The 15,271-nt window shown below is 43.7% G+C and overlaps 1 protein-coding gene across 4 annotated transcripts; it reads right to left on the bottom strand.

The window, feature by feature from the left end:
- Window positions 1–1,511: 1,511 nt before the first annotated feature.
- POLR3F (RNA polymerase III subunit F) lies at window positions 1,512–15,039 on the bottom strand. 4 transcript variants are annotated; one of them, XR_016216683.1, is made up of 10 exons: window positions 14,820–15,015; window positions 12,472–12,589; window positions 9,810–9,877; window positions 9,439–9,459; window positions 9,243–9,310; window positions 7,718–7,830; window positions 4,870–5,013; window positions 4,564–4,671; window positions 3,542–3,729; window positions 1,512–2,600 (listed from the first exon to the last, which is right to left on the bottom strand). XR_016216683.1 is itself a non-coding variant. In XM_008256346.5 (10 exons), the coding sequence occupies exons 1-10, from the start codon at window positions 14,879–14,881 to the stop codon at window positions 2,523–2,525; spliced, it is 972 nt and encodes a 323-aa protein (XP_008254568.1). In that variant the 5' UTR covers window positions 14,882–15,015; the 3' UTR covers window positions 1,512–2,522. The 4 variants fall into 4 exon arrangements, 2 of the variants coding, with proteins under 2 accessions (XP_008254568.1, XP_002710999.1); XM_008256346.5 differs by having other exon boundaries at window positions 3,542–3,733; XR_016216684.1 differs by lacking the exon at window positions 9,439–9,459.
- Between the last annotated feature and the right edge of the window lie 232 nt (window positions 15,040–15,271).

The following is a 15,271-nucleotide window of genomic DNA, read 5'->3' as shown; positions in this document are numbered from 1 at the left end:
TGTTACGAGGACGACAGCCAGGCCCAGGGAGGACATACATGGTTCTGACGTCCAGCTCTTGCTGAGTGTGGAAGAGAAAGCCCCTGCAATTTGCAGGCTCCCTTGTTTTTCTATAGCTTACTCATCCAGTCCCTGACATGCTCTTGGTGTCACCAAATGCTGATTTTATAGAGCTGGCCACAGGATTTATCTGATAGACATTGGTTACTGAGCTGAAGTTTACTGATCCCATTTATCTCAGTAATTCTTCTGATGTGGCCACTTAGAGTGTCTCCAACTGGTTTTGGAACACAGTCCTCAGTAGCAGCTGGGCTTGAATTTTTTTTGGTGGTTCCATGTTTTTCACGGTTAGAACTGTGTACAATTATAATGGCTTTTTAAAGATTTATTTTATTTATTTGAAAGGCAGAGTGATTGGGTGGGGGCATATCTTTCATCTATTGGTTTACTCCCCAAATGGCTGCAACAGCTAGGGCTGAGCCAGGCCAAATGGGTGGCAGGGTCCCAAGCATTTGAGTTATCACCTGCTGCTTTCCCAGGCACATTAACAGAAAGCAGAAGCAGATCGGCACTTGAACCGGTGCTCATATGGGATGTTGCAAGCTGGGGCTTAATTCGCTGCACCACATGCCAGCCCCTATGACTTTCTGCTCAGACACATCACACCGGCGCCAGCACTGTGGCCGTCGGCTAAGCCTCTGCCTGTGGTGCTGGTATCCCATATGGACTCCAGTCTGTTCCAGCTGTTCCTCTTCAGCTCCAGCTCTCTGCTTATGGCCCAGGAAAGCAGTGGAAGATGGCCCAAGTCCTTGGACCCCTGTACCTGCCTGGGAGATCTGGAAGAAGCTCCTGGCTCCTGGTTTCAGATTGACCCAGCTCCAGCTGTTGTAGCCATTTGGGGAGTGAACCAGCAGATAGAGGACCTGTCTCTCCCTTTCTTTGTAACTGTCTCTCAAATAAATAAAAATCTTAAAAAGACACATCACACGGTGATTTTTCAAACAGAATAAGGAAACAAAAAACTAAAACAGGATGAGAAAACAAACTGTACCCTGCCCCCATCATCAAATTGAAATGTGAATGGAAGGAAGGGTCTAGTTTTAAATTTAGCTACATGATTAGACATTGCTGTCTCTTCTGTCTGCTGTAACAGAGCATCACAGACTGGGCAGTTTCTCAACAACACATATTTGTTTCTCAATTCTGGATGCTAGAGGTCCAGGATCAAGGCACTGTAGATTCAGCATCTGGTTCAGACAGCGGTCTTCTCAGTGTATCTTCATGTGGCAGAAGGGATGACGGGGCTCTCTGGCTCTTACGGGATAAAATTAATCTATTCAAGAGACTCCATCCTCAGTGTCTATCACTGTACTCAAAAGCCCCACCTCCACGTGCCATCACACTGGGGATTAGATTTCAACATCTGATTTTGTCTATTGCAGACATTAAATAAGAATCTAGGGAAAATTTTAGCAAATAATAATGGAGCCATAGGATGAAACTCTGAAGACTTTTTTTTTTTTTAAACAAAGATTTATTTGAAAGGCAGCAGAGTTACAAAGATGTAGAAGCAGAGACAGGTCTTCCACCCACTGATTCACATTCTCCAATGGCCCCAACAGCTGAGCTGAGTCCATCCAAAGCCAGGGCCACGAGCTTCTTCTGGGTCTCCCACATAGTTGCAGGGGCCCAAAGACATGGGCCATTCTTTGCTGCTTTCCCAGGCACATTAGCAGGGAGCTGGATCAGAAGTGGAGCAACCAGGACTTGAACTGGTACCCAAATGGGATGCTGGCACTACAGGCCAGGGATTTAACCCACTGTGTCACAGCACCAGCCCCGGAAACTCTGAAGGCTTTAACAGAGAAGGGACTATGAGAATATTCTCCTTAGGCTGGTAATGGTAATCAGCATTTATGCACTGAAAACACACCCCTGGCAAGTCTCCACTGGGGTAAGTATGACGTCATACTCCTCGGAAAGAATGGCAATAGTGTGAAGAAAGGGATGCTTCACTCCCGTACTGTGCTCTCAGTTGAATATATCCCCGCTATTCCTACCTTCACCACTTACATGAAACCACTAGGAAATAGAAAGCAGAAACATTGGTAGTGAACCAAATCACAAAATTTCCAAAGACGGCTTTAATAAATAACTTCAAAATGAACATCTGTATGCTCTAGTATTACCAGAGTGCTTGGTCAGTATGGATTTGTTGACTTCTTTCCTTGAACTGTCACAAAAAAGTCTTAAAAACTTCAAAAGATATATTTCTCCAGAGCTTCAAAGTATTTTATTTACTGAAGAATGGATCTCACTACAAACTCTTTCATATTCTGTTGGCCACTCTACCAATATAAATTCAGTCTTCATAAATAAAAAATATATTTCCATAGCAGCAGGTCTGTATCCGTTACTGTGAAGTTTGCTTTCAAGGAAATTTCATGTTTCTTCATGAATTCAATGATCTGCTCCCAAAGTAACTTCACTTGCAAAATGTCAGTCAAGTTCATAGCTCTCCATTAAAATTCGAGCCACTCTGTCATGTAAATACAATTAGATGGTGAAATCTCACCACCTTCATGGCAGTCATCAAAAACCTTTAAAAAAGAAAAAACAGCTTTTATTCACACTGAAGTTTTAAAATATTCATGACCCGACTATGTATTTAAAGCAGTGTTGAAAACAATCTGAAAGGGATTGGGACTGTGTGTAAGAACGCTCTGTGATCCCAAAGTCGGCCAATGAGAGGTCTTTCACTGCAGCACCGAGATGACTGTGCTTACCTGTGCACAGGGCAAAAAGGCGGGGAGTTACGCACACGAACAACTTAACTCCAACTAACTGGATGCTTCCCGCTAGCCTGCCTCCTGTTTGTGAAGGGTGCTTAACAGATTTCCCAATGCGTTGTTTCTTTTTCTAGGAATTTTGAAATTAGGGCATGGAGAGCTTGGGCATACAGATAAGAGCCAGTATAACGAAACATGACTGGCAGCCCAACAATCTAAGTGCTGTGAGGAGTGGGCCAGGGATTCCTGCTCTGTGGTGTCCTGGGTTGGTACAGCAGGCAACTGACACACCTACATGACCTGGAAATGAATCTCTGAGGCTGAACTGCTTGTTACTTCCAAGCTGTATGCTCTTCAGGTTTCCTAAGCCTAAACACTCTTAAGGGGACAGACCACCACTAGTGCTACAGACAGGAGGAGGGTTAAATAAGACACGTGACAATCATTAACAACATGGCTGGCCTGCAGCAGGCTTTCAGATCTCATTTTCTTTTCTACTTACATTAAATGATTAGCCCTCATTAAAAAAAATCAAGGCCAAGGGTAGCAACCATGAACATCTTTGACCTGGTTATTGCAAGAGAGAATGCATAGCACTCTGTTCATTACAGGTCTGTTCATCAAAGTTATAGGGAGGTTTGGCAGCTCTTATTCACCCCTAAGACTCTGAGAAAACTGGGTGGTCTGCTCTCTTCCTTGGTGTCACTTGTACCTGGTGGCAGTCAAGGTAAAGAGAAGCCACTTGAACTCACCGGGCAGAGGCCACAAGGTGCCCGGACCAAACCTGTGGGTGGGATGATTGGACTGACTGCCCGGTACAGCTTCATGTGTCCGTCCACACTGCCAACTGTGCCTTCTTTTGCCGCGATGATCGTCATCTCCACTTTCCCATCATAAATAAGGGTATTCAAGATGGTTTCAATGTCCTCCATGGACAATTCTACCTACAAAAGGGGTATGTTAGAAAGGAGACAAAAAGGACAAGGGGATATCCTTTTGGAGGGTGTTATAAACTGTAAAGGGCCAGGATTTCTTGGCGACACAGGGAAGCACTATGCTGGAGAAGAACTGAAAGCAAACAGGGCGAGTGAATGATGGTTCAAGTTGGCACAAACCTCTAAAATGCCAGACAGAAGTCTAACCTGTTGCAGGGTCTGACACTTTGTGATGTCTTCACCCTAACTAAAATCTAGAAGTTCAAAAAGTAACATTCCTTGGGCAAAAACTTGATAGAGGTTTACATAATGCTTGAGCAAAAAGCACTTCAGATATCAGATAGTCCGAGTTCCTCATCTGTGACCTGGGAAATGATAATGGTTTGTCCAAATGCCACTCTGACTCATTTGCAAACTGTGGAAATCATCAGGGTCCTTATGGATAATCCTTTAATATGTGGGTGACACCACTAACATCTCCTAAGTATGAAAATACCCATAAATGATCGTGTCTGATATTTTGCAAATGCACTGAAATGTCGCTGAGAAAATCACGAACTTGACTTTGGATCTGAGTGGTGAAATGTACCATTAGGCCTGCTCTCGGCCCCAAGCTCCAGAACAGCTGAGACTGCCTGAAGGCAATGCCCAGCTGTGCCTGAGGCACAAGACAATGCTTCCCCAACGTGGGCTCCGCAGAAGGGTCATAGCCGTCACTGAAAAGGGGGCCTGGGCCCACCATGTTTGGAATACACTGTAAAGTGCATCCTTATGGTGATGAATACATTTTTAAAAATAAGATGAAAATTACATGAAACGTTGAGAAATTGAGTTCTGACCTTACTGATTCCCAGTTCGCAGATGTATTTCCACACTTCATGCGAAGAAGCAAATGAACTATTCCTTTGTATCATCGGATTCTGTTTGCTTTCTCGTGCAGTTTCTGCCTGTCAGGGTTGAAACATAAGAGATCCAAGCAAGAATAAGGGTGAATGTTTCCTGAATACAATTTATACAAGAGCAGAACAAATTGTTAAAACTACCAATTTCAGTATTTTCAATCTTCTAAAAATATGATATGAAAGATCATTCTTTTTGAAAAATCTTTAAAAAAAATCTGTGATATTTCCTCAATTATGCCTCACCTTGCTTTGTAGAAACTTAAAACACTGTTGGTTAAGCACCTCTACAAATTCAGATTCAAAATCCTGGTCACTGTACCAGGCTCCCCCAGTCACGGACCGGTCTGGTTGCAGGTTATAGAGCATGTACACCTTCTTTTTTGAAGCCTAGGAAAAGAAAAACATTCAACTGTTAATAAGATAACAGCATCCAAAAAACAAACTGAAAAAATAATAAACTGTTTTAGAACAGCTTTTTACGTACAGAATCGTCACACAGACAGTAGTCTCTGTATGCTCCCACACCCATATTATTAATGTCTCATATTAGTATGGAATACCGTCCACACTGAGTCAATACTGACATATCATTATCAGCTAGAGGCCACATTTTATTCAGATTTTACTAGTTTCCCCTAATGTCCTTTTCTCTCCATGATCCCATCCAGGACACTGTATTACATTTAGTCATCAGTTTTCCTTGGTCTCCTTCTGGTTGTGACAATTTCTCATCTATATGAGTATGGACACATGAATATTTATTTTATATGTTTAGTTATAATCCAGTACTATTTTATAATCTCAATTGTACCAGCTTAGAGCATTGGAGCTCTTCCATTGTATGACACTCTTGTTGTTGTGTGTGTGTTCTGGCACTTTCTTATTTCCTGCTGTCTTTAGATGTCAGCATCATCTTATGTACGAAGGAACTTGAAAAATGAAAACGGAAAATGACATTGGAAGTTGATTTTTGTACAATTTTTTTTTCTGAAATCCCTACATATGGATTTTCACAAAGACTGAAGAAAATGTATGCTTTGAGGAAACTATTGTCCATTTCTTTTAGTGGAGAACGGTATTAACAACCAATGTACAGGTGCCAGGTATGTTAATTGCTCCAGGTACTGTTGCTTTTAGGCCTTCTCAGGTGACAGATGAGATGTATGTGTGAACACTAACCATAATTCATAAAAGTAATAATTAGGATGAGTATCTGTGTAACACCTACACTTATATTAGACTGAACATGAGTTCATACTGATGTCTCCAACTCTCATCTATTTCCACTTGGATCACTGCAGCCTCCTCCGCTTGTTTATCTGTTTATCGGTTTCCCAGAAACCCGAATCCCACCACTGTTTAATAAAGAACCTGACAGCCTTTGTCCCTGGTTCCTGGGTCCACAGACCACCCCTGGGTAGATACTCACAAAGTGACTCATGTGTCAGGACAGAAGCTCTCCATTCTGGAACAACCATTTGGGCTTTGGGCCACATGACATCAGCCTAACTTCTTGAGATGGAGAGGGGACTAGCGATTGACCTCAGTCACATGGCCAAGGATTCAATCAATCAAGCCTATGTAATGCTTGCCAATAAAAACTTTGGACACTAAAGCGTGGGTGTACTTCCACGGTTGGTAATCATGCAGCCGTGTGCCAGGAAAGTGCTGCTTCTCGAGGCTATGAAATCTTCATGTCTGAAACCCTTTCAGCTCTTGTGCTTCAACTGGCAGGTTCTTTGTATCATCTAAACAAAACTGTAATGCTAACTTTAGTGCTTTCCTGGATTTTCTGAGTCCTTCTGGCAAATGACTGAACCTGAAGGAGATGTAGGATCCCCTAAATTTGTCACTAGTTGGTCAAAGCCTGGGTGTTCTGGAGACTCTTGAAGTTGTAACTGGTGTCTAAAGTGAGCACAGGATTGTACCTTTGATCTGTGAAATTTGAGTTCAGTACTTCATGTCAGAATTGCATTGCAACCAGCAACCCTCATCCATTTATATAAATGTTCCCTCCTAGTCTACTGTGTAGAGTGGCATCAGAATTTCTAAGTAGGAACCTCAAGGAAAACGACGTGATGACCCCAAGTGCTGTGCCCATGTACATTTCCTTTCACCTTTAGTCTTATGGACACTACTCACTCCCAAGTCACTTATGTCAGCACCTCACTCCTCTACTCTCTTCAGTATGTGGGTTTTTCCCACATTTGTAAAATTTAATTTCTTTGCTACACCTGCGGCACCTGCATCCCATATGGGCACTGTTAGGTGTCCCAGCTGCTTCTCTTCTGATCCAGCTCTCTGCCTATAGCCTGGGAAAGCAGTGGAAGATGGCCCACGTGCTTGGGCCCCTGCACCCACATGGGAGACCCAGAAGAAGCTCCTGGCTCCTGGCTTTGGATTGACAAAGCTCTCCTGTGCTCTACCTCTTCAACTTTCCTCACCAGTCCGTCCCCAACGCCTGATTTTCTTTTTCCACTGTGTTCACAGTCTTGCCTTCTTTAGAGCATAATACAGTTGGAATACAGTGTGCAGTCTGTTCAGATTGCCTTCTTTCACTTAGCAATATGTATAAGATTTATTCATGTCTTTCCATGAGAGCTCATTTCTCTTGATTACTGAGCAATATTCCAATCTGAAGGGTGGGCAGGAACACTGGTTAGCACTGGACAGGATGCTGTGCCAGGGCACAGGTCATTCTGTGGTCTGTTAATTCATAACCAAGCACCCACAACAGGGCCTGGCACTTAGCAAACACTCAGTAGGTAAGTGTTCAGTGAGAAAGCTAACATGCTAGGATCAAGTGAATTTTCTTACACACCACTGTATCTGGAGAATTGTTTGACTCCAAAAATTGTTCACCAAAGAAAATGAAGTAGCTTTAGATTTTTGAATGCATAAGACAACAGAAGTTAACTATATTGGCACAAATCTAAGCAACATCTTCAAACCAATCCAATGTGAGCTAAACGTTTAAAAAGTCTTTTTTCACCAGTTGTCTTAAATCATGACATGGCTTAAAGAATCAAAACTAGATAGGGAACAACATATGAAATAAACATTTGTGGGGAAAAAAGAGAAAATTACTCACTGCTACAGATTTAACAGCTTTGATTAGCTTTTTACTTTCCAAATTTTTAAGTATTTTATTGATTTCTGTTAATGGCAGGTTACTTTTATATCGGATATCTCTGCTCCATATTCCTATAAGAAAATAAAGTAAAATAAGTTGAATTATGGAGTTCATGGATTTTTGTTTCTATTCCTATGGATTCTATCTCATCCCCAAACTAGCAACGTAAAGCTGATAGTAAATCTTTGAACAAGAAGCTTTAGGTAAATATGTTACAAAAAAAAAAAAAAAAAAAGGCCAATTGAAATAGAGTTAAGACCTGTGCATAAAGTAAAGGAAGTAGGCAAAACAGTAAGTCATATGCTTTACATTTTAACTGAAAATTTCTTGGAATCTCCGTGTGGCACCCTTTAAAAGCTGTATAGAAAGGAAATAACTGCAATGAAAAAAATCATGAATGCTTTTGAATTAATTTATAATGGTCTTCTCCATTCCCTCATTTTCGTATATTTTCTCTTTAGATAGTAAACGTGAAAAGCAATGTAAAATCTGGGTCAGGGTCAACACTTTGCTCGGCTGGGAACAACACCACCCTTGTGTTCCATACTCGTGTGCGCATACGTCCATTCTTTATACAACACTGCAGCTGTGCAATGGAAAATGGAAGTCTGTGGTTCTTACAGTTGCTAAAGCCCTGTGTGAGAAGTTACATGTGGAAAGGGAATGTATACAAATATACTTTGCTTTATTTTCTTTCTAATGTAGATGCATAATGAGATAGGATGGTTTTTTTTAATAGAGAATGCTTTCTCCTAAGATTACTTTAAAAATGTTAATCTAATACATACACAAATTAATACGTTTTAGATCACACCAAATTTGCAAGCTAACATCAATACTCAACATACTCTAAATAATAATAAGTATAGGTTGTTCTCTCTGTACACAGGGAGGCAGCCTGTCGGGTTTCCCCCACCCGTCAATAAACCTTTTCCCTTAAAAAAATGACAGTAACTATAATCTTGATACAGTTCTTCTATGAGAGAGGGAAGGAGAGCTGCTGAAGTACACACCGCAACAGCAGGGGGTGCCATACCAATCATCCATCTTGTCCTTGCAAAAACCAGAGGTGTTACTATCCACGATTTACAGAACTGATGAAGAAGCTAAGACTCACAGAGTTTAAGTAACTTGTTCAAGGGGATGTATTACAAAGCAAAGATTTTAAAAACACTTAAGTTTTAACTTATTTATTTTAAACAGATAATTCATTTATGTGGCTCAAAATTCAGAAGTCTTTCCATCCCTGGCCATTGCTATCCAGTTCCTGCCTCCCTGGAGGCAACAACAGCATCAGTCTTGGGTGTCCTCCAGAGTATGACATGTATGCTATATGTGTGTGTCATTTTCCTATTCTCCCTCTTAAAACCAAGGGCAGCATACTAATCTGCTCCCTAGTCCAATCCCTGAAAAGTCAGGATCTCAGTCCTTGTATCTAACCTCCAAGACAATGTTTTTTGCTGCTTCGTCCTCACATGCTTACCTTTATTTCCTGCATCCTCTATGATTTGATATACTAGTTTTTCTTGGTTGTCTGATCCCTTCATCTTACTGTAGGGAAATAAAACAGAATGAGGAAGGCAAGGGGGTACAGGATAATCTAACAATCTACATCACTACGTAAATGAATGAGCAGACACAGTCATCACACTGACTTATTCACCAAAAGAAAGGCTTACCTTAAAAAGAATGAGACAGAGCTGTATGTACCAACATGAAAAGATGTCCAAGATATAGTAAGTGAAAAAAACAAGTTATAAAACAGCATGGATAGCATGGTCCCATTTTTGTTAAAAAAAAAAAAAAAAGATTATATATAAATACAAAGTATATAAATATATAACCATTTATGTGTATTTATATATAACTAGAAGAAAGCGTATTCACCAACTACTAGGAGCAGTTAATCTGGGAAGTGGAGTTCATGACAGGAGTGGGGATGATGTACAGGACAGGTCTGCACTACGCAATTCTGCATCAGCTTTTTCCCAACACATTTACTACTTTTGTAATAATTAACACTTTCTAAGAATTAAAAGTAGGTGCTTACCCAGCATTCTGAGAGTCCTTTATTCTATATAAAAGGCCTGTATTACTCCTTAAGAGATCCAATTGACCCTAAAGTGTTTTTTTAATAGAAAATAGGAGTTAATTATATTAGAGATAATCAAATCCAGTGACTTTTAACATCTTGTATTATACAGACTAAAATATCCTTCCTCGCACGGTTACTGGTCAGTTCTCACATGGGACAAGTTTTTACCAACATATCACATACAACGTATTTTTCAAAATAGCCTTTTCATTTCAAATTAAAATATCCAATATAAAAGCTTCCTATATGCTACATCCCAGCTTGGTTATATGACCAATATATACAGAATTCTTAAAAAGCAGTTTTAGAATTGTAAATACCCACAGTCAAATTCAACTATCCAACTATTATATATATAATAGAAATAAAAAAGGCTAAATATGAATAAATATCCCATGGTCCAAGTAAATAAAACTCATATAGTTAGTGGTGATACTTATTGATATGAGTAACTTACAGAGTTACCTGAAAATGAGGTAGAAAGGTCAACCAATGAATAAGGCCTATAGTAGTCTTGTTTTTATATAATACATCAAAAGTCAAATACAGTGTTTTCTACCATGCTTCTGAAATCCCTTGAATGTGAACTTGGGAGAACCTCGAAGGTGGTCCCATTGGGTTTCTTGCAGTTGGGAAACCTTGGCTGAGAGGGAACCCGTTTCCATGTGTTAAAACTGGGCAGACGTGTGACCTAGAAATGGATGAGGAACGACGGCCCTCTCCCTCCCCTATTCCCACCAAGTGGCAAAGCAGGACCACACAGCTCAATTCAGAGGCTCCTTCCAGTCATTTACTCAGCCTATAAACATTTGCTGAACACCTGTACCGTGCCCCGTGTTAGGATAGCTTGTCTGCAGGGAGAAACACGAATTTTAAAAGAGAAATATACAACTAACTTCAATAGCATCTGATTCGCATCAAGACAAAGGTAAATTAAGGGTGGTTAGGCACTCAGGGAAGAGTCTGTGGCACAATATGGGGGTTCACCAATGGCTTCCTGGAGACAGTGGGAGAGCTTGGTCCTATAGGACAGCAGGGAGCTAGGCAGTCTGTGAAGAGGAGAAGGAAGGGCATTCCAAGCATGGAGGACAGCAGGAGCCAAGGTCCTGAGGCTTCCAACAACATGATGTGGCAGGAAATGAGAAACAACCTGTCCCTTCTGAAGTCGGAGCTGTGAGGCAGAGTGGTGCAGGAGATAAGCAGGGGCTCAGTGTGGAAACCCAGCAGCCCGGACTTCATTCTCTAGTGCACGTGGATTTTAGGTGGGAGAGTGAGTTGGTCAGAGCTGCAGTTATGGTAGATCAGGCTGGCTGCTCTGGGGCAGACACGGTTGGGGCTGCCAGGGAGGATGCCAGTGCAACTGTTCAGGCAAATGCCAAGAGCCTGAGTACAGAGGGCGCAGTGGGAATGCAAATGGGGGATCAAATCTGAGCACGGCGGCAGAGCCCAAAGCAGCACTGTTTTGTCACTTATTAACAGCCACTCCCTTGCTTGTGATCGTCTGATAGCTCTCCCACACCTGAAGCCTACGGCAGTGGGTAGATGGCTGCAGTGTTGGTGAGAGAGGGAGGCACTGAGGACAATCTTCAGTCGGAAAGGAAAAGCCTGGGAGGGAAACCAGAGGACGAAAAGGAGTATTTGCCACTGCTACAACCTCCCAGAATCCCTTCCTCTCTCCTTCCGTATCACAGCGAAATGACTAGAAAACCTCAACCCTTGTGTTCCCTTGGACTGGCAATCTGGCCCACCATTTGCTTTTATTAATGACATTTTTATTGGAACACAGCCACATCCATTTATATGTCATCACTCATGGCTGCTTCTTCCTAAAATGACAGAGTTGAGTAATTGTGGCAAAAACCATAAGGCCCACAAAGCCCAAAATATACTATCTAGCATTTTATTAAAAAAAAAATTGCCAACCCCTGGGCTTCAAGGTTGAAGGGAATGGTTTAAGGAAAGGTTTAAGTGTCTTTGAATCTCTATATATAGAGTACGAAGGCTGAGAAGTGCCATGATGTGCCCTCTGCAATACCAGGCTGGGAAAGCTGAAGGCATAGATCAAAGGTAGGGGGGACGGGCATCCAGACCAAACCGGCGGACGGTAACCTCCACCTTCCTCCACCTTCGTGATCTATTCAGGCGGTCGACGGATGGGATGACGCCCACCACGCTGGGTAGGGCCATCTGCTTCACTCAGCTCACCAATGTAAATGCTAACCTTTTCCAGAATATCTTTCCAGACATCTTCAGAAACAATGGCTGGCCAGGTACCTGTGAACCTCATCTCCTAGTCAGGCTGATACATAAGGGTAACCACCACAACTACACACTGGGCAGCACTGACCACTGCCACACTGGTTGAGTATCCCTGGTTCAAAATCCGAAATGCTGCAAATCCTGAAACTTTCTGAGTGTCCACAGGATGCTCACAAGTTCCAGATATTGGAGCATTTTGGATTTGCAGATTAGGTATGCTCAATCAGTAAAGTCTATGGAAATATTCTAAAATCCCCAAAACTCCAAGATCTGAAACTTCCCTGGTCCCAGGTATTTCGGACAAGGGGCAATAAACCTAGAAATAAGGAATCACAGGAACTAGCTGGATTCCCCTTACCATGGACAGGAGTCTGTTGATGGCCACAGCCCGCTGCTGCGCTTCTATGTGAGGCATTTCATTCTGAATCACCTGGTCTGTGATGCCATGAGGGAACTGCTGGCATAATTCTATAATCCTAGAAACAAAGGGAGAACGATTCCATTCTCATTTACCTTCCAAAAGGCAGTGGTGGGGGTGGGGTTTGTGGGGAATACGAGCAAAGCAGTTTGTGTCCCTCCTCCCCCACATTTGGCAGATAATCCAGGCTTCTATTTAGTTTTGAACCAAAGCATGACAAAAATTGAGGAAGACACTATCTATATATATGTATTCACATGATTTTAAAATTATTGTTATTTTAAGGGAAGTATCCCTCACCAATATGAACTTTTTTTTTTTTTTTTTTTTTTTTTTTGACAGGCAGAGTGGACAGTGAGAGAGACAGAGAGAAAGGTCTTCCTTTGCCGTTGGTTCACCCTCCAATGGCCGGTGCACCGCGCTGATCCGATGGCAGGAGCCAGGTGCTTCTCCTGGTCTCCCATAGGGTGCAGCACTTGGGCCAAGTACTTGGGCCATCCTCCACTGCACTCCCTGGCCACAGCAGAGAGCTGGCCTGGAAGAGAGGCAACCGGGACAGAATCCCGGTAGAACCCGGTGTGCTGGTGCCTCAAGGCAGAGGATTAGCCTAGTGAGCCGCAGTGCCGGCTAATATGAACTTTTAATTAGAGCAAAAGTTTAATAAAAACACAGAAAAAATATTCTAGCTAAGACATCAATTTTCTCAGATGAAATAAGTAAACAAAGTTAAGCTACAGCTCTGTTAGAAGGCAAATCAAATATTGCTAATAGGAAGCCCAATTTTTTTTTTTTTAAACTTGAAATGCGGAGTAGAGAGAGAGAGAGAGATTGAGCTTCTATCTGCTGGTTCACTCCTCTTACTGCACCAGCCAGCAATGGGTCAGGCTGAAGCCAGGAGCCAGGAGCCAGGAACTTCTTCAGGGTAGCAGGGGCCCAAGCGCTTGGGCCATCTTCCACTGCGTTTCCCTGGCGCATTAGCACGGAGCTGGATCAGAAGTAGAGCAGCTGGGACTCAAACCAGAACCCATTTGGGATGCCGGCGCTGCAGGGGGTGACTCTGCCTGCTGTGCCACAACTCAGGCCCCAGGCCTGTTTTTAGAATTATCCCTATCAAACAACAGAAGTCCAAATCCTGTCTTAGGATCAATAAATGCGTTACCTGTGCAGTTTGAGAAAGTCAGGGTCTTCTTAAAATCATGTGATAAAACAGAAATAACAGAGCACTGGCAAAATAATCAAAATTGGAAGAGGCTTTAGGCGCCCTAAAACCTTAAGTTCAATACTTTACACTGGGGGCCGGCTTTGTGGGTGACGTACATATGGGCACTGGTTCATGCCCGGCTGCTCCATTTCCCATCCTGCCCCCTGCTAATGGCCTGGGAAACGCATGGAGGATGGCTCAAGTGCTTGGGCCCCTGCCACCCAGAAGGGAGACCTGGATGAAGGTCCTGGCCTGGCCCCGGCCATGGCCATTGCGGCCATCTGGGGCGCGAACTAGCAGATGGAAGAGTTCTCTGTCTTTCCCTCTCTCTATGTAACTCTTTCAAATAAATATTTTTTAACATTTCACACGAAGCTGTGTGGCGTAATCTGGATTTATAATCACAAACTGCACCCCAACTCAGTGCAAACGTCCAGTCTCAGGAGTCCCCAGGAATAGGAGCGATCCTGGATCAGAACACACACTCATAACTTCCCAGACCAAAGTTAACTCCAAGTTGCAAGCTGTCAACCCCGTTTTGAACTTTTCTCGTAGGGAAAAAGCGGATTGGAGAGAGAGGGTCCAGAACCCACCATCACTTTTTTTTTTTTTTTTTTTTTTTTTTTGATAGGCAGAGTGGACAGTGAGAGAGAGAGACAGAGAGAGAAAGGTCTTCCTTTGCCGTTGGTTCACCCTCCAATGGCCGCCGCTGCAGCCGGCGCACCGCGCTGATCCGATGGCAGGAGCCAGGATCCAGGTGCTTTTCCTGGTCTCCCATGGGGTGCAGGGCCCAAGCACCTGGGCCATCCTCCACTGCACTCCCTGGCCATAGCAGAGAGCTGTCCTGGAAGAGGGGCAACCGGGACAGAATTCGGTGCCCCGACCGGGACTAGAACCCGGTGTGCCGGCGCCGCAAGGTGGAGGATTAGCCTATTGAGCCACGGCGCCGGCTCCCACCATCACTTTCCCGCATGCTCACCCAACCTGCTCTGGCCGGGGTCCAGGGAGCCTAGAGAAGGGGTCCAGCTGCCCAAATAGCTGGCTGCCTACAAGGCGTCCTGCGCCGGGAACCCAGTTCCCGGCTTACCTGTTTTCTATTTCGACGGGATCCGCGTCAGGCGGCTGCACCTTCACCTTCACTTCAGCCATGAGGGCGCAGTTCGCGTTCCGTCTGGGGAGAGGTGCACCGAGCCGCTAGAGAGCCAACGGGGGAACCCTGGAGCCGCCGGTAGACAACGCAGAGCCGGGACTAGGGGACCTTCTTCCTCGTGTCGCGGCCGGTCCTTCCTGGCCCGTCGGCTTGGGGCGGCCAGGCCGCGCCTGTTCCAGCACTCGGACCGACCCCTCTACAGTTCCTTATATTCGCTGTCCAGGATGTCCCCCCCTTGTGGGAAGAAAGAGCCTGGTTCCTTCATTCTACGCTGGGACGTCACCTTTTCAATATTTTGCAACCTCCGAGCAGGCATATTCTTGGACGCCCCCGACAAAGCCGTGGGAAAGGCGCTCCAGGCGCATGTGGGTCTCCACGCCAGCGGCATG

This window comes from Oryctolagus cuniculus, chromosome 11, assembly GCF_051225735.1.
Source record: "Oryctolagus cuniculus isolate XC-2025 breed Fujian yellow rabbit chromosome 11, ASM5122573v1, whole genome shotgun sequence".
In the NCBI taxonomy this organism is placed as follows: Eukaryota; Metazoa; Chordata; class Mammalia; order Lagomorpha; family Leporidae; genus Oryctolagus; species Oryctolagus cuniculus.
The sequence above is the reverse complement of the archived record's forward strand: the minus strand, read 5'-3'. Positions and strand labels throughout refer to the sequence as shown.